The 20,211-nt window shown below is 41.5% G+C and overlaps 1 protein-coding gene across 33 annotated transcripts in view; it reads right to left on the bottom strand.

The window, feature by feature from the left end:
- Kcnma1 (potassium calcium-activated channel subfamily M alpha 1) overlaps positions 1-20,211 on the bottom strand; it is a 706,053-nt gene that overhangs the window by 67,170 nt on the left and 618,672 nt on the right. For all 33 annotated transcript variants that reach the window (XM_063274699.1, XM_063274700.1, XM_063274706.1 and 30 more), the window contains one exon: positions 16,640-16,832. In XM_063274699.1, coding sequence (XP_063130769.1) covers positions 16,640-16,832 — 193 coding nt within the window. The remainder of the gene's footprint in view (positions 1-16,639; positions 16,833-20,211) is intronic.

The following is a 20,211-nucleotide window of genomic DNA, read 5'->3' as shown; positions in this document are numbered from 1 at the left end:
ATACTGTTTCCAGGGATGAGTGGCATGTCCTGATTCTTAGCCTTGGTCCCACTCAGCTTACCCACTTCAAACTTGTTGTCTTCTCCCTCCCCTTTCCAACCAGATTTTCAGTCACTTCCTCTGGGGAGCCTTGGAGATGTTCTGCCCACATACTGAGTTGCTTCACACAGCCATCTTCTGAATTCTACCACTCCCTTTCCTGCACTTATTTGATGTACATGGATTGCTACTGATCTTACAGAATGTGCTACATGGCAATGCTTATACATAGTTAAATGTCTTCCTTCTGCTCCTCTTGATTGTCATCTACCTGGTGGACACCTCATTTCAATATGGCAGAGACCAGGCCCGACTTTTCACTATTCTCCATTCCTCCTCTGGGGAGCTCTTCCTCCTACTGCCACTCTAATGGCACAAAGGATGACTGGCTACTAACATAAGGTTTCATCTTTCATGACTGATTGCATTTCCAGTAAACTGGAGGATTGCTATGTCAGGGAACATGCAAGACATATACATTTGCAAGAGGGTGATGTGACGTGGGTGCTAATAAAACACATAGAAGTCCGCCCCTGCCTGCTGCCAAGATTATATAGCATTTTGTTTCCATTACATCAATTTTTCTCCCCCTTTTGTGAACATTAATCACAGAAATACAAAGAGCTCATTAAAGTGATAGATTGACTAGAAATACAACCACCTTTTCATTATAAACAGTCCCCTTGCGTTCTCAGGGCTGTAGACTTTGCTTCCCAGCATTTGTCTTACAGTTCAAATGTCCTCTTACATTTAAAACTACCAAATACCAAATAGGCCACAATTGTTTTGCTTAGTGTGAGCCAATAGGTAAGCAAAACCACACAAGGAAACTAAAACAAACAACTGAATCTTAAATACAAAGACAGTTAAGTAGCTGTAAAGGACTGGTTTATCAGGTGGCCAAAGGATTGGCCACATAACTTAAAAAAGCAGAATCCTATCACTGACAACTTTCTAACAACTGTTCCTGAAAAGTCCTGGAGCAGCAGTTCTTAACCTGTGAGTTGAGACCTGCTTTTGGGGTCAAATGACCCTTTTACAGGTGTCACTTAAGATAATAATATCTGCATATCAGATATTTACATTATCATTCATAACAGTAGCAAAATTATAGTCATGAAACAGTAATACAATAATTTATGGTTGGGGGTCATTACAATATGAGCAACTATATTTAAGGGCCAAAGCATTAGGAATATTGAGACCCACTGCCCTAGAGAAAGGGTATGTAGACCAAGAAAAATACCAAGGTGCCAAGCCTCTAACAGTCCTTTAAATGAAAGCATTTTTTTCTTTTATGGGTTAACAGATATTCTGTAATATGGTTTTATTGAAGGATAAATGTATAGTTAGCACTTTGAATCTAGAAAGAACAGGGGTGTGACTGCATGCACATAGTAATTATCACAAGAGGATATGAATTGTGCTAGTTTAATCCTGATAGTCCATTCCAGGACCCTGCCCGTGTGCATAAGGTATGAGTACTAACTATGCTTTGACTACAAACCACAATCAGAAATGAGCTATGACAGACAGATTGTTGAGCTTTTACTCTTTCAGTTTCTAGTTTTGAGTTCTAGGGCAATTTAATTTTTGTGTCTCAATTTCTTCATCTGTAAACAGAATAATAATATGCTATGAAGATTGTAAATTAGTTTGTAATGTAAGCCAACTTTCAATGCTACAATAAGTACTTCCAAATACTACTTTTGTGTGTGTGTGTGTGTGTGTGTGTGTGTGTGTGTGTGTGTGTGTGTATGTAGGTGTGTGTTATGATTATAGGTGTATGCACACATGAATGTGTGAATGGATATATAGGCTGCAGGTCAATTGTACATATCTTTCTTCCAGATGCCATCTACCTTGCTTTATTTGATGCAGGATCTCTCACTGACCTAAAATTCACTAATTAAGCTGGGCTGGCCAACCAGCAAGCCCTAGGGACCCCACTGTTTCTAATTCTGCAATTCGAGGATTACAAAAACTCACAGCCATGTCTGGCTTCTTTACGTGGTTTTTGGGATTCAATTCAGGTCTTCATGCATGCATGCAAGTACTTTATTGACCACACTATTTCCCAAGCCTCTTTTAACTGCTTATTATTCTTAACTACTTACTATTCATCAACTATTGGTTATTGATCTGACAGAGAAAACCAAAAGTATGGATTTTTAGTCCACGATCAACCTCTAACTCTCAAAGAGCCCATATGGGCATTCAACACATAGATTATCCTCGATTTCTCCACCTTTAAAAAGAGGCAGAAGCAATATTCCAAATCTCTGGAGTATGAGTGCCATGTTATGTATAACATTGGAACATTTTTAAGTCGTGGTTTGGTCACTCAATAGTCATCAATGACATCTCACTGGAGTTGGCTGGTTTGTTTGTTTTTAAGTAGTATTTAGGAGTCTATCAACAAACATACTGACACAAACATCCAAGACACACATTGTTGGATGTCAACAAAAGAAGTTGGCAAATTACAGGCCTAAGCATAGAACCATATAATCTCTTAGAAGTAGCCCTCAGGCATAGTCCCCTCTCCTTCCTGGAGTCCTGAGTTCATTCCACTAACACCGCATCCTCATTTGCTGCCATGTGAGTGTAGTTTTGACAATTGTAATTGCTTTGGTTCCTTCACCTATGGGAATGACCACCAAAGCCCACCTCAGCTCTGAGGTGTAAGTCTCTTTCAGGAACCCAAATGTTAAAAGTATGTGCCTACAGAATAAACTAGCACGGGTCTCTCAGGATGCTTTTGCAAATGCTCATGCCCAGCCTTTTTTTCCCATTCAGTTTTATCCCTTTGCTCAGTAACCAGACTTATGAAAAGAATGTACTTTTTTAGAAGTTTCTCTAATGGCCAAAAGGGTCATAAATAACCATTTATTAAACAAACAGTACAGGCTAAAGAAAGAGAAACTGCCACAATCAGGCCCCTGAGGCCTTCGAGCACAGCAGAACACGGCTGTAGGACTCTCCTAATCCTGGCTATACATCAACAGCCCCTGAAGTTCCTGAAGTTATCTTCATAATCAAGATGCTATTCTAGCCATTGAGGGCTTTCAAACTATTTTTAATTTTAATTTAAAGAGCAATTAAAGAAAGACAATGGATGCAAGGGATAATAAAGTAAGTGATTAGCAGCATGCAAGCAGCAAAGGCTTAATGATAATATGGCGTTAGTCTCCAAAGGGCTTGTTGAAGAAAGCCCTTTCTACATGTGACTGTTCAGCTAATGCGTCTCAACCCACAATTACAACATTGCTGACACCATTAACCAGCGAAACAACATCACTTGGTGAAATCCTTGTTGTCTCATTAAAATGGAAAGGGTCAGGTAATTTACCAGCTTTGTATGTCTAGTTTTGTTGTTGGTAATTAGCAAACATTACCCAGCATGGACTCCCGCTGGGAGCTGGAGAAACTTTGTAAAATATTAAAGAGGAAAGTCTTTATATTTTGCTGGAAAATTGAAAAGAGAAGTAGTCACACACTGTATGCCACTCCCTTGCATGAAGGAAAGGGGTAGAAGACAAAACAACAACTAAACAAGTCAAACCAAATCCCCAAACCAAAGGAAACACAACCCACCAGGAACTCTTTAAGTCAGAGACGATTATTCAGAACACATTAGGAAGCCTTTGTCCAAATGCAGACCCTGAGTAACCACTGTGTACTGGTGATTAATCAGTGACCAGCTGTTTATGAAGGTAGTTGGGGGAGGAGAGGATAGAATAAGTTCAGACTTCATCTTGACTCTTCCCTCCTCAGGTCTTCCAAAGGAATCCACCAAAACCAGAGAATGATTATAAAAAGTTTTCTCTTTCACCCCAGTATGGTAGTGCACACTGTAACTCTCAGTGCTTAGGTGGTAGAGGCAGAAGGTTCAGGATAGTTTAAAGTCAGCCTGGACTACATCAGAATACTTTCTTAAAAACATTATTTTTCCTCCTTTTGCTCTTTGAGATACTATATAAGCCAAAGGTGTTTGCTCAAAGAATATTGGACGAATATTTTTTAAGCTTAGAGAATTGAGGAAATATTTCCTTGGGCCTGCCTTCCAGCTTCCTAAGGGGAAGAAGCCTCTTCATGTTGTGACTGAAGCCCCACCCCAAATGCTGGCCAATACTGGGTATGTTGTCAGGGAGCAGAATGAGATCCTATTTTTTAAACGGGATTTTTGGAACATAAAACACATTCCAATAAATGTGAACTGAAAATTATGAATTCATTAAACGACTTTGGTATCTTGTGCTATATATAATATTTATACTCCGACTACTGTAAAATATGTTTTAATATCTTTAGGCAACTATAAAGACTTAAATATTTATAAAATGGCTAAAGATAAAGTATGGCCCTCTTATTCCTACATACAGATGATGTAAGGCTTGCAATCAAAGACAATAACCCTCTCTGCCCATTTGTCATCTTAAAGGAGCCGATCAACCCCATCCCCTGTGTACCATCTACATAAGAGTTGTTACCAGTGTAGACGACTCTAGAGGAGTTTGTGCCTTAAAAACTACCTAGAGTGCCATACTTCACAGAAAACAGGGCTTTCTGAAAATAGAGACAAAACAATAAATTTGCAGGCAAAACAGCTCCAAGAGGGGCCTCAAAATACTGCTGTATTTATCTCTGGGACATGTGAGAATGGGAGGCATTTTGATTTAATATTTCATAACATAGACACAATTGCTTCCTTGCGTGGCATATAATTAATGCTCCTTGCAAAGAGTTGTTTTTTCCCCTTTAATTCCTCAATATCCTAAATGCAAAAATAAAGAGATGAGAAATACTCTTGTGATAGTAATGTCTTCCTTCTGCAGTGTAGAATAGCCCTCCCATAATCACAATAAAAAGAAAGCCACCATGAATTTAGAATCACCCAGAGACCTATTTAAAAAGTAGGTTTAAGTGTGACACCTCAGCCATGAAGCTCTCATCATTTACCCCTCTTGCTTGCCTGCAGTCATGAGCTCTGACTAATTTTTAGAATTCTCCCCATTTCCGTGCCCATCAGGTATGCGAAGAACTGCTTGTGCCCATCTGTGTGAGTCTCCCAAGGGGCAATTCCCCTGGTTGCTTTCTTTTGCTGTCTTTGATCAGGATATGTAGGGTGGACCGGGAACCATGCAGAAGTTTGTGAATCAAAGTTTTGATCTCATTTCACCTGCATTTTAATGAGGTCTGCTACATGCCATTCAAACTTCCCAGCCATCATCCTCATAAGGCTGCCAGTTTCGTGAGAGTAAGCTTCCACGGCTCACCAATCCTGATAGGAGATTTGAAAATAGTGACTGTGGGAAAGGAAGGGACTAGAATAGTGCTTTTCAACCTGACTTTGTATTGGAGTCATTATAGAATGCATGGTACCTCCAATTAAATTATGCTGGGATGCAGCCTGAACATCTTAAGACTTCTTACAGATCCTTGAGGTGCCGCATTGTACAATAGGGTCATTCAAAAACAAATCCACCCATACATGATTGACTAACCTATAATCACAGCACTAACATCTCATGGGGACAGGACAGTCTCTTCAATAAACACATAATGAAAACTGGATTCCCAGTTGCAACAGAATGAAATAGGACCATTTTCCTATACTCCATATAAAAATTAACCTGAAGTTGTTTAAAGACTTGGATATGAGATCTCTAGCAGGGACTCCTAGAAGAAGAGAAGGGAAGACACCTCTCTGAAGTGGAGTTCAGCACTTTGTTGGTTTTAAATAAAACACCAAAGTCCTGGTAACAAAAGCAAGAATAAGTAAGTGGAATTGTTTTAAACTAAAATTGTCCATTTAGCAAGGGCAACCGTCAAACAAATGAAAAGGTACTGCACAAAAGTGAGGAAAATTACTTGATAAGCAGATATCTGGCCAGCAGTCAATAGCTCAAATAAATAAGGAGCAAGGACAATTCAATAATGAAAACCTGACCTGAGGTGATCCAGGAGATAGAAATGAGGGGTCTTGACAAAAGAGAAATTCTTTTCTGATTTATTTAAAGGCACTGTAAGGATAAGAGAAAGGCTCAGACATTGTTTTCATTCTGATAGCAAATTGATCCAAAGGCAGCTAAAATGGGGGGGGGGGTGAGACACAGAGAGATTGAAGCATTTCTTGGGTCTAGTCACTAGGCAGAGATAGATTTGAATCCAAGTACTTGTCCAAAAATAGCTAATACCTGTCAGGATCAAAACTGATTGCAAACCCAAAGCAATCTCATGACATATCACATACCACCACAAATCTACATGGCCTTAAAATACCTGGTAGAACAGCTTGACTAGATATCTGTAACAGGATGGTCCATAAATGAGGGGGGTGGGTATCTCTAGAACATTCTATAAAATACAATTGAAGCATTTAAGGCTCATGGATATCTTTAAGAGCTTTAAAAATCTCCAAACTAATGTCATTTGCAAATTAGATGTCTTCTTTGCGGGGTCACTTAGGTAAGAAGAAATGATGCGTTGAGACTTCATGTGAGTTTTCGCTGATAAAAAAGATAGGTAGAAGCAAACATGCACTAGATGGCTGGCAAGGCTCTCTTGCTAGCTTGAGGCACACATGCTATTTTCAGCATGTGGATTAAATCAGGACTCAGGAAGTTACAAATGGCTCACATTAGGAACTTTATGGGGTGCTCTGGAATGTCCAAAACCCTATATCATTAACTATGTGATCCAAATGATGCAATACAGCTTATTGTGCATGTCTCTGTCACTTCTGTCTGTAGAGATCCCATTAGATTCCTGATGACAGGAACAGTTAATCTCAAGTGTGAGGGAAAACATCAAGTGTAAGGAAAACTGACGCTCAGAAAAGGAACTGTTGTTTGATCCACAATCCTCCCTTATCCAGAATTTCATTGACAGGGAGAAGAGAGGGAGGGAGAAAAAGGGGAGGGCATTGGCAAGAAGAGAGAGGGAGGTAGAGAGAGGAGAAAGAGAAAGACATGGGGGAAATGAGAGAAAGAACGTGGGACAGAACAGAGACAGAATCCAGAATCCATGGGATGTCAGGCTTCCTCTGTCTTCTTCGACTATATAACTTTGCATGAATTCCATATAACCATTTATCTGGACCATTTATAGAAGCTTTAGGCAATAGATAGAAGCTTGTGTTCATTTTAACCTGATGCTTTCTACTGAAACTTCTCCCTGGGAAACAGAAATAATTTTGAATGTTTCTCTGTTGAAGAAAACAAAAGTCAAGCCTCAAATGGTCCATATTTTTTCTGACATCTCTGTGAGTGTGTATATGCATTCATGTGTGCGTTCATGGTTGGTGGAGTGGGCATGCATGTGTGCTGGTGTGTATGTGCAAGCATACGGAGGCCAGAGATCAACCTTTTGGTATCTTCCTTCAAGTGTCATCTACCTTGTTCATTGAACAGGGTCTATTGGTTGACTTTAGGCTCACTGACTAGGGTGGGTTGGCTAGCCTGCTAGTAAGCCTCAGGGACCTACTTTTCTCTGCCTCCCAGCACTGGAAATATAAATAAATTTATTTCACATAGGTCTGGAATCAAACTCAGGTCTTCATGTTTGCAAGACAATCACTTTATTAAGTGGACGCCATAGCTCATCCAATCCATATTAATAGAGAAAAAACAGCTCAGACAAATCTATTGTTCATGAAGAACAATGTTGGTTGGAGCAAAAGACTCAACCTCAAGGATTCCCAGTGATTCTCCTTGCTGTAGAAAGAGCCAGAGACCCCTACCCCATAAACACTGATTGAGGCAAAAACTACCTTAAGACAAACTTCAGTCTTTTGGACACAAAGGTAATTTAGGGACAAGGCAGGGATATTTTGGGTACTTGCTTCTCTGGAGTGTTTATCTCCAAGGATAACCCCTAAAAGTAGATACACAAAGTCAAGGCCTGTTCTCATCAGAACACAGTTAGCACTTGTCTTAATTAGAGCAGGTTGTTGTGGTTGGAAAAATACCTTCTTTACAATCATACTGTCTAGAGTCCAGCTCCATGTGTTTTTTTGACTAACTAAGATATTGGAATAGATGCTTAGTTTTCTGAGCCTCTTTTTCTTGTCCTTAAAATGAAGAGTGTGCGTGACCTCTGCCTCAGCAGATTTCCAGGGAGATTATATAATATTGTATGTGAAAGTAAAAGTCATGGCTCACCTGGATAAGCTAGAAAGATATTACTATTTTTTAAAAGAGATAGGAATGAGGCATACACACTTGGAGGAGTCACCTAACAGGTGACAGTCTGATGTTTAGGTGATGAGTTGAGTCCATTCCCGACACTATGCTACATCTGCTTTCTGCCTCTAAAGCTCAGATTCCCTTTCTCTGTATTGCCCCAGGCTAATTATAATCCACATGGGTATGTCAACTGCTCTGTATGCAGCTAAAAGGAAAAAATGATTCTTCCCTTATTTTTTTTTTTACTTTGTTTTTCCATTTTCACCTCCCAAAGAGAAAATGTTGGAATAGGGAAGAAGGTTCCATTGGTAACATGCTTAAATCACAAGCATGAAGAAATAAATTCAGATCTACAGCACCCATGTTAAAAACTGACAAGCAAACAAACAATGAATAAACAATTCCAGGTGTGAGCTCTGGGTTCAACATGAGACCATGGCTCAAAATCAAAGAGGCAGAACAATTTTAGTGCATGTATGCATACCTGCATGCTCACATGTACTCTCTCTCTGATTCTGTGTCTCTGTGTCTCTGTGTCTCTCTCTGTCTCTCTCTCTGTCTCTCTCTCTGTCTCTCTCTCTGTCTCTCTCTCTCTCTGTCTCTCTCTCTCTGTCTCTCTCTCTCTCTCTCTCTCTCTCTCTCTCTCTCTCTCTCTCTCTCTCTCTCCATATTTGGAAGGCACTCGGCACTCAGTATGGGTCAGAAAGTAGTTGGATCTCCTCAATCTCATGTTGCAATGGCTCTTGTCAATCCTTGTTTCTCACATTAGGAATGTGTCACCAGAACAGCAAATGGTGGCCCTAAGAGGTTCTTTCATGGGACAAAATATGCTGTGTAGGAAAAACTCTCCTAACTTCAAGCCATTTACAGAATAGCTGCAACTGCTGCTTCGCCAAACACATCAGCAGTAGAGAGCTGAGATTCATCTTGTGAAGTCTGCAGAAGAAATGTAACAGCGCAGGCCTCTCTCTGTACTTGAGACCCTCTCAGAGCCCTAAGCCAGACTTTCCTTTATTGTTTAGTAAGCTTTTTTAATGAAATGTACTACTCTTATTATGGAGGATTCCAAATAGGATCTAAATCACAAGCCAATAAAAGAAAATTATTGAGCTGGGTATCTAAAGTTACTACCTAGAGGCTACTCCAGTGTGGTATGTATAAATCTCTAAACAGTTAAGTAGAATTGTCTTTCTGGTTTTTGGGATGGAAGCCAACAGCCATTTCAGTTACAACGGAAGGAAAATATTTTAGTGCTGAGCTTTCTTCGTTCGGTAGGCATAAAGAGAAATGGTGCTCCCCCACTACCATTTCAGAATTGAGAGAGAATATTGTGGTAATGAAATGCTATACAGGAGCAGCTGAAAAAATGCTTCTCTGATTTCAGGGAGGGAAGCTGGGTAGAAGAAACACGCATATGTGTGTTCATAGTCTGTGTGTACATGGAGTCAGGCTCAGAGGAGGAGGAGGGGAGAGCAGGAAGTGGGAAGGGCAGATGTTGAAGAGTGACATGGGAGTTGGGGATGGGGTGGTCTGTCACTCTAATGGAAACACCAGATGTGTAGATGATCACCCAACACTGGCCACACTGCATCTTTAAGACACAAAACCAGCACCATTCAGGAAGGATATGAACACTTCCACTAAGAGACCCATGACCCCAGTTCTGCCAAACACCACAGCTCTCCCTCCAGGAGCAAGCTACAGAACCTATAAAATGCAGAACTCTGTGTAATAAAAACCAAGAAAATTCCAGAGACTCTCAGTTAAAAAGGACCACTGGGCTCTTCCCATTCAATCTGCCTCTTGTCACAGAGATCATGGTGGCCAGTAATGTTCCCTTAGTCTACAATGGTAGAATGCTCCCAACCTCTGCAGATCCTGATCTGTTTCCTCGGAATGACTTCCTTATGTTAGGAAGAAAACCTAGTCCTTTATTTATTAGCTATTGGTCCTGATCTTTGTGCAAAAGAACAACAGGCCTTTTAACTTGCTCATCTCTACCATTGGTAAATGGCTCATTCAGACATTCCTCATTCTGGCTGTCCTTTTTACACAATTATTTTGTTTGTCCCTTTCTCCACTTCAACTTGTTATGGCTTATGAGAAATCCTTCTGGTGACCAGGGTGTAATGATCCCTGCTCCCAATAAATTATACTTTCACCAGCAAGACTCATCTAGTAGTATTTCCTCAGTGGTAGCTTGCAAATGAATATTCAGACACCCATACTGGATTCCTTCCTATGAGCTTGGTCCCTAAGTTCCAGCTTGGGAAAGTCCCCAAGAAGCCTGAATTTATTGTCCAGTGAATTAAAGGTCCTAATCCAAAACATCTCTCCCAAAGGGAAAAATGGAAAAAGTCACTGTGGCTTTAGATAATGAAAGGCTGGAGAAAATGGGTATGAGCACGCATGTGTGAATGTGTAAGTGCATGTGTGCATGTATGTATGTGTGTTTGTGATAGAAGCAGAAGAATCAAGATCATTTTCAGCTACATAGATTCTGACTCAAAAAAGAAAACAAAACAGTAACAATAAAAACCATATAATAGAGGAAAAATTAACATCTGTTATTTGATTTTTGTGCTATTTCCCTGGATTGTTGGGCATCTAATGATTCCTCAGCTCCAACTACAGTGCCCTTGGCTTCCTCACTCTAAAGTGATCCTCAAACCTTCTCTTCCACTATCCCCACAACTTCTCGCCAAGTCTCCATATCCTTTCTAGAGCACTAGAGGCCTTATTGCAGTTGAATACTCCTCCTGAACCAGAGGTCATTTTCCACATCAGGTTTCAGCTTCCCCTGGATTTCCCATCAGCTTCCTGAGGAAAGGAAGCATGTCTAAAACCCAATCCTCCCAACACTGCTTTCTCCCCCAACCCCGCACCACTCTGCAAGCCCGTGTGGCTGACTAGCATCACGGTCCTCAGTTAGAGTGATAGGGAAGAAACTCATCCTTGCAGATTCCACAGTGCTTCTTGCTACAGCCTATATGTGTGTAAGAAGAGCCCAGACAAGGAATGGGTTTCATGTTCTCTATCTCACCAACAATGCCTACCACACGGTCTGGACACACACAGGCACTTGGCACATGCTTGTGGAATTGGACAGACACATCTAGGACATGAAGCATGAATCATACCAATATAAGGCCTACAACAGGGAGAGATGAAGAAACGCCCTTTAAAACTAGCATTCAAACATAGCCCAGGTATTGAAATACAACGGGGAATTCCTTCTTATGGAGACTCAGCTTGCATCAAGGACAGGACTCTGCTGGTTTTGGGATATCTATCAATGCAATGTTAGATCTCAGCTGTGTCACTTCCCAAAGCTATGTGCTGGGTAACTAACACCTATACTTATCACTTAGAGATGGTGACAGAAGCTAGGTTGGCAAGTAAAGCCTGTAAGCAAAAGATTTCCACACAGCCTCCTGCCACTTCTACCTCCTCTTGAGTTTTTTCAAGTCCCAAGAAGACAAGTAAGATCCAAAGATATGCAAAGTTAAGAGGGAGCAGCAGGAGTATACTTAAAGCCACTTGGCCCATGAACTTCTAGCTGCTTCTCCCATCTCTGCCTTCTGCACTGACAAGAGTGTTGGGATCATTGACATGTACCATGGCATCCAGTTCTTCAGGTAGGGTCTGAATCAATCTCATGTCAAGTTTCTTCTAAAGGAGCATGGCCTGTGGCATGTTATTTCAACTCTGATGGGTCTACTGGCATATACTGATAGGTCTACTGGCACGTAAAAGAACATCTGTATCCTGTCAAACGATGGAGTCCTTTGCTTCTTAGGAGCCTCCATCCAAAGCTGAAGCTCCTGTTGTTCTTTACCTCAGCACTGATGAATTAATGCTGCAGGCTATGTGGGCTATCGTCATGGTTTTTCGTGGTCCTCACCACTTCAATGTGATCAGGACTAAATTCTTTGCCTTCTTCCTCAACTCATGTCTCTTCCTTGGTCCTGTCTTCTTCCTTAGTTTCAAGGCCATTATCCAGTAGCCAACCTCAAAACCCACTCCCAGTTCCTCACCCATCCTCTGCTTTTCAACCACTGCCCTCAGCAGCCATCTCTCCAATACTTCAAATCTGCCTCCATGGCTGCCTTGCTTCACTATGACACCACAAGCTGCACAAGGAGCCTCAACCCATTTCCCAAGAACTCTTTTCTACTACTCATAGGCATGCCTCCTACCTTTAGCCAGGGTCAAGCTGTAGTTTTCAAAGACAGGTTTATAATTGCCCTGGTCTGACAAATCTTTGAGGACATCCCCAAATCAAAACTCTTAGCAAGGCCAAAAAAAGTTATCTCCCCACAGTAAGAAGTCTAGTTATTGAGCCACTAGCCACAGAGAGCCATTTCTCACAATTTGGGGGTAAGATGACCTACCCCTCTCAAGCACATGTGTGTACTAACTTGTCTATGATGGTGGCAGTGCTTAAGAAGACTGTGGAACCATTAGCCTTGCTGGGGGAGACCACTGGGGAGGGGTAGACCTTAAAGTTTTATAGCTTGGTCTTACTTCCTGTTCACTTTGCTTCTGAACTGCAGGTGCTTTGTGACCAACTGGCCTCCTATTCCTGCCGCCATTCCTTTCCAGCCATGAAGGACTATCTTCCCGTGAGCCATGAGCCAGAACAGCCCATTCCCTCTTTCACTTGTTTCCTGTCAGATACTTTGTCCCAGCACTGAGAAGATGCTGCTGAAGTTTAACTTTATTACAAGTTAGGACAAGAGAAAATTCAGTTCCTCCACTGCATTGTCTCAAGGGCTCAATAGCCCTTCAGACATTGCATTCAATGAGTGCCCAGCTGTTGCCTCTGTTGGGAGAACTTATAAAGATGTGTGAATAGATGCAATAAGTCCCCTCTCTGTGTCCCTCTCCTGCTAACCTGGCCCTCTTTTATCTGTACTGTCGTTGTCCTCCACTCCCTGCATTTCTTGCTGCTAGTGAGAGGCTGAACCTGAGCCACTACTGTCTTTAGAGTGGCTGGTACATGGGGGACAGGCCTGTGTTTCTTTCTTTTCCCTAAGAGAAGCCTTGACCAGAAGAGAAAATAAAGTGCAGGATGCTCATTTCACATTTTTATATTTAAAATAACAAAAAAGAGCCACTCCATCCCAGCTCACATTTTAGGTGCTGATCCCAGAGGCTCTCTGGGAATGAACCCTGACTCTTCCCAAGATCAGACTTCCTTCTCATCTTTTAGCACCACAGGGAAACAGGCTGGCAAAGAGGCACTATTGTACCAGCTGATTTAAATGGAAGTGTTTCCCCCAGATAAATGCATGCTAAATAATACACCAGCTCTCCAGCCAAAGGGAAATGACAGGCACTCTGCAAATAAAGGCACTTAGTCGCTGGTAAAGAGCTGTAAAGTGGCTCCGAGCTGATGTTTGCTGACCAGCAAGAAGCTGCTTCACCTGCTTTATGTGACTGTCAGTGCAGTTTTGCCTGCTGTATATTAAAACTGCATCTCATAGACCCAAATGTCACATCGGATATACTAGCCCACATGGAACATACCACCTTCTGCTGTAATTGTTTTTGACAACCAGCCATCACATCTCCTCTCTTTTCAGAAAGTGTCTGGCCCAGAATCCTTAGGCTGGGTCAGTTCTGACACCATGTCGGCTAGCAAAGTGACACGAAAGAACAAGGTGCAGAGAAGCAAAGGTAAAAAAAAAAAAAAGAGGAGTCCCTATAACATGCCCTGGCAGTTGTATAGACACAGATGCAAATCCTACCCATGGAGGCTGGACGTTCTCGGTGCTAATGGGCCCTTTCCTATTCAAGTGTAGCACATTAGAACAGCTTCCCACATGGTCATCAGAGTACTCCACCACAAGAGCAGAGCAGCTGTCCTCATTCCACATTTCTGGACCCAGCTGGGTTTTGGAAGAATAAAAACATGGCTTGTATATAGGTAAAGGTGGTTGTGCATTTTTTTGTCAAGGACCATGGGGTTCATTGTGATGAAACAAGCCTGGGAGATGTGAGGAACTCCTATGGTTTTCATTTAGGGCACATACTATTTGTTGCCCAAAACACAAAGAACTACACGATGCCTCTGCTGCCTGTAACTCCAGCCTCCCTTGGAGTGTGTACCTTCCAAATACCTGGATGGAGAAGCAAGGATCTGAGGCCGCGGGATTGGCTAGTCAAAGAGGTCATAGAAGTGGAGGATGGCAGGGACCTTCAACGCCCCTATTTATCTCATGGCTAGAACTCAAAGAAGTGTGTACCAATGGGCTCTAGAGGTGAGCAGTGGAGAAGAACCAACACTGGACTGTTGTCATTGGAATACCAGAGTTGTACCAGAGGATGATACTCAGGTCAATGACAGGATAGGAGAAGACAGGGTGAAAAAGAAAATGATGTATGCCTATTTCAGGTGTACGCATAATACACAGTAGTGTATTATTACACATCTGTAGACCTTGAAGTCCTGATTGTATTGGGAGGACACAGATAGGCCAGAGTGAGTGAGTGCTTCATGCCCTCTTCTGTTCTCTGCATCTCTAACCAAGGGGAAAGACTGCTCCTTCCAAATCTTTCCCACTCCTTTGCTCTTCCCTCCCCAGGACAGGAATGAGTTGATCAGCATGCTCAATGTGCTGCTTTAGAACAGCCTGTACCAGTCACCCAGGGATCTCATTAGAATGCACATCTGACAGGTAGTATAAGGTAGACCATGGGAAGATGTATTTCCAACAAGCTGCCCCAGGTGATGCTCACATCAGGGTGAGAGTGGGGAAGACAAATTAAAGAGTAAGGACTTAGAGGAAGAAACCACATGCCAGCTAGCTGCATTGAACCCCTGGAAGATCAACTCACTGTCTTTGCACTCCCAGGACTCCCTGGGCAAACTGAGAAGGAGGCAAGTTCTGTTGCCTGTGTGTACAGCCTGGCAGAACTCAGGGTGTCTCTCAGGGTTTTGCTATGTTGCTCTCTTCCATAGCTGCACCAGTATTTATATTGTGGACCATCAGGAGGGATGGATGATGGGATAAAGAGGCCAAAGTTAGGCCTGAGGCAGGGTTATGTCAGAAAAATGGAAGCTTGACATGATTTGTTTAGTACTAGTGACTGATGCAACTCTCAGAAAGGTTGGAGAAGCACAAGTCAGCAAAATGGGTGGTGTTACAGCTTAGCCTAAAGCTGCTGGGAATCCCAAGGAAGTCTGCCTCTTCTCCTGGGGCCCAGCAGCAGGGCCACTGACTGATACTCCCCTGAGAGTGGCTTTGAACCTCATAGCTGGACCTGGCTCTACTATGAAACATTCAGGCCTCTCCTTTTCTTTCACTTCCCTAGTCCCACCACAGAGTACCTGTTTCTCTACCTAGTTCTCTCCAGGACAGCCAGTGCAAGGAAGAAAACCTGCAATGTCAGGGTTTTTCAGGTACTACGGTCTTTTGGATTTTTGGCAATGCTGAGCAGAAGCTAGATACGGGTGGTGGTGCTGGGTTGTTCAAAGACAGCAGAGCACCAAAGTCTTAGCTCCATGACCCAGTCAAGCTTCTAGAAATCTCTGCATGACGAGCTACCAATGAGGAGTTTCCTACCTCAGTAGCTACAGGCCTTGCTCCTTGGAATGATGGGAGTAAGGCCCCCAATCCAGCAGTCAATCATGCCCATCCAGTAAGCCTTGCATGACCCACATAGAGCTGTCACTCAGAAGAAAATGTTTTTCTCCTATCCTTTTCTATCCTGATTTCCAAGGTCATTCATTATGGGGTTACTTGCTGTGCAACTTCCCTAAGACTACAAGATGACATCATTACTTATAACTATCTGTCCAGAATCTCAGAGCAAATGACAGGGAAGATTGAGGCCAAGAGAAGGCAGCTGTGTGCCATTTCAGGTATCTGTGCCTTCTCCAGGAAAATGTACAGTTCAGCCAGCATCACTCCTTGCCATATGACTTCAAGTATCTGTACCATCTCTACTCTTTAGAGATCTCCACCCTTATGTGAGTAGTGTTTTGGATGTGACACTAAGCATAGTAAAGCTTAACATTCCCTTTTCAGCTCCATGGAAAAGTACTCACAGGGAAGGAGATGGAAATTGTACAGCTGACATTTACGCATTGTTCTGGCTCTTAGACAATGACCCTAGTCATAAAGCCCATTGTTTGAAAAGGCAGAGAGGGTAGCCATTTAAAGACTCTTCTGTTGCCTCAAAGGGCAACAAACTGAAGGAAGGAGACATACATCAGGTTTCAGGTCTGCATCTCCAGATGGCAGGAAGTACAGATGCTCCTCTGTAAGCCATTGTGGCAAGCACAGGTTTCATTGCCAGGCGGGCTGATGTGAGCCTCTTTGAATTACTGAGTGAAGGATATCCCTCTTGCCAGTCCCTGTCCCCCATAGGCACAACAGAGAAGTATTACAGCCTGTCCTTACCTTGGGAATTAGCCTGCAAGACCCCGATGCTGTCATCAAACTGCATAGATTTGATGTTGAGTGACGCCAAGATGCATTCCTTGTCCTGAAGCGAAGTATCATCAATATTATTCTGATTGGCTGACAGGATAACGCACATGTCACAGAGGTTGATGTTGACAGCCCTTAAATCAGCCCGACTTAATGGCGTACCCTTTGGCATGGGGGTGGGAGAAAGAGAGAGAGAGAGGAGAGAGAGAGAGAGAGAGAGAGAGAGAGAGAGAGAGAGAGAGGATATGAGAATACCAAGAGAGAGTGAAGAGGGAAAGAGGAAAAATAAAAACAAATTAAAGATTGAGCAGGAGCTCTGGGACATTATTTAACAAGTATCTTTTTTGTGTCTTGACATTAAGTTGGCCTAACTACATTTCAGGGAATAAGGGCTGCACGCTAATCTAAAGGGTAGTTGGTGCTGGTGGCAGCATTTCAGGCCAGTTCTCAATACTCAATCAAGCTATTACTAACAAACACGAGACAAATAATGCCAGGGTCTACGTCTTCCTCCTGCCTGGAAATTGTCTTGATTTAAGTAACTGTCCTGTGGCAACCTCTGCCTTTCAGAACATAACGAGGGGGTGGGTTTCAAATGCCTGTTTATTTAATAGCAGGTCACTTCTGTCTCAGGCAACAGACAGCATATCCAACTAGAATTTTTAACAATTTCTAACGCAGTCATGGGGAAAATCCACAAAGCATGGTATGATAAAATGGGGCTCATGGCTCTGCTCAATAGGGAGGTCTGAGGGGAGCCAATGGAATTAGTGTGCATTTTGTACAGGGCAGAGGAAAAGGGGTAAACTTTGGGTCATAAAATTTTATTGCACAATGTTTAGTAAAAAAAAAAATGCCAAGAAAAGGACACGATGATCCAACAACATAAGCAAAGTTAACTATATTTGGGGACATGTGTACAATAGAGGAAGCGTAGGCAGGAACAGCCTCAGCTACCCTTCCACCTAATCACTGGGTTGGAATAAGCTCCAAGATATAGGGAGTAGTAAGTGGTGGGGAGGTGGGTATCTCGAACAATTTAAAAAGTATAGCTCCATTTATTTGAAATAAATGAAGCTACTCAAAGTAAAAATTATATATTTATAAATGTATGTAAATTCAAAAAGAAAACTCGGGAAAAACTATACCCTAAACTAATAACAGTAATTACCTCTGGGAGAGGAAAGGATGGAGTGGAAAGTTTGCTTTTGACTTTATATACTCTGATATTGTTTGAATATTTTATAACAAGAACAGATTTGTATATTACTGGTACAATTAAAAATAAATAAGCCAGTAAACAGAGTTTTCTAAAATCCTATAACAATGTGAGGCAGTAAAAACCTTTGTAGATCCAAGGTTAATGATAGAGTGTAATGGTAGATTTGATAGACTGGATGAGTACTCTCACACTCTGGGCCATCCCATATTAGACAGCATTATTTTGGGGGTTCTCATGCAGCCCAAAACATCCCTGATCCTCTAGATGCATTTAAATATATATATCTAAATGCATATATATATATATATATATATATATATATATATATATATATATATATATATCCCAGTTGCCTTCAGCCTTAGCCTATATTGGCCAAGTGTTTGCCAGCTGCTGTATATATCTCCCCTAGTTCCCATCACTAGATGGGGTTTAGGAAAATAGGATCTAGATAACTATGGACCACTTCAACTCCTCTTTATGACTCAGTGGAAGTCATGACTCTATTCTAGGGCTCCTAAATATTGCTGTAAAGTTGAGCCATAGAGAAAGGGCATTTAGGGCCATAGGCTGGTCCAAGCACTGGAGTGGTATCTTGGGAGAAGGAGAAAAACACCATCTTCTATGATAGCTTGGTACAAAATTAAGTGTGACCAACTTTCTGTATCACATTGCCAGTGTATAAACAACAGCTGTCGATGTCCACGTTCTTTTAATTTTCACCTTGTAGGAAACCCAGCAGTAATTGTGATCTGAAGGAGCTCATGTCCAGTTGTAGGCATATGATTTCAAGCCACAAGAAATACCAAAGTCATACATAGAAAGCTTTTGTTTCTCTAGGATGCCCTTATAGGAACGACACAATTTAACAATGGAGACAGGGGTTAAGGCTCATAATGTACAAACCCACTGTGTTTAAGTGTACTACATTTGGGGGATTTATACAGGCTCTAAAAATATAAGACTTGTTCTGACTTTTAGGGGCAGATGAGAAAATGTGGATGGGGTCACACAGAAGGAAACACAGGCATATGCAAAAATATCAGAGGTCATGCCACAAGTCCTGCCTACATAAACATCCACCTGTGCACCTAGCAAATTAGTTCACTTTTTACAGAGATACCTTCAGAGTTAAAGGGGTCATGTGATATATCACACGTAAATAGTGATGACCACAGAAGGAGATAATCAAATTGATTGGTCATATTTCTGAATTTAGCAACAGATATACAGTATATGGATATGCTTCTTTAAAGAGTGAACTGTAACAAGTGACCATCTTTAACTGCAGGTATACATTAAAGCAGTCAGGGTTTGGTCCTGTATCCAAACCGGATCTGTCTAATGTTTTTTCTGCATTGAGGGACCTGTTGGACCAGGCATTATGGGAGATACATAGTGCACCCAAGGGTGCTATCTGTAAATAGCCCCTTATATATTCTTTAACACATTATACTGCTTGGCTCTTCTGGCTGCATTTCTGTTGCTCTACAAGCTGATAAAAAAGTAGGGAAAAACAGACCTCTTGATAGCTAAGTGGCTGCATACCCCTCAATTTTAGGTATGACTTGATAATAAAAATAGTTGGAGGATAGGCAATATTTTCCTGAATTTCTGGCATATATAAACCATATAAAACTTTGAAAAGAATTATTAGTCTTTAAGTCTGAAATTTTGTGGATAATATATTATAATTATAAAGTTGCTAGTCATTTGGCTTTTAAATTACCCATCCCTTATCTTCATACTAAATTGTGGAGTCCCAAATTGTCTTTTATAGATTGGTGTCCTAGCAATCTTTGTGATCAATAAGCACACACACACACGTGTGTGTGTGTGTGTGTGTGTGTGTGTGTGTGTGTGTGTGTGTGTGTTTACATATATACACAAACACACAAAGCCATGGAAAACATGTCTGGGTTTCTAGACAAAGGATGAATTCCCAGATTCCCCAGAGAGGAGGTATGAAATTCCATACAGTAGAGATAAACTTGCTCTTTATTTATTTATTTATTTGGTCAATATCAGATGGAAGATGGGACAGGTCTATGTTTCTCTAAGATTAACCGTGTCAAATTAAAATGCCAATAATTATATATATATATATATATTATACATGTATAATATATATATATATATATATCTCAAAATAGGGTGACATTCTAAATTTCACCCAGGAAAGAGAGTTTAGACAGTGGTACATTAATGCATGTAGAGGTAGCTCAACTTCACCCTTGACAAGGGGCTGCACTTGGCTGCAAATTCTTTTAATAAGGCCTCCCAGGCTTTTAGTTTCTTAGCAGAGTACAGGGGAAGGACT

This window comes from Rattus norvegicus, chromosome 15 (genome assembly GCF_036323735.1).
Source record: "Rattus norvegicus strain BN/NHsdMcwi chromosome 15, GRCr8, whole genome shotgun sequence".
NCBI lineage: Eukaryota > Metazoa > Chordata > Mammalia > Rodentia > Muridae > Rattus > Rattus norvegicus.
The sequence above is the reverse complement of the archived record's forward strand: the minus strand, read 5'-3'. Positions and strand labels throughout refer to the sequence as shown.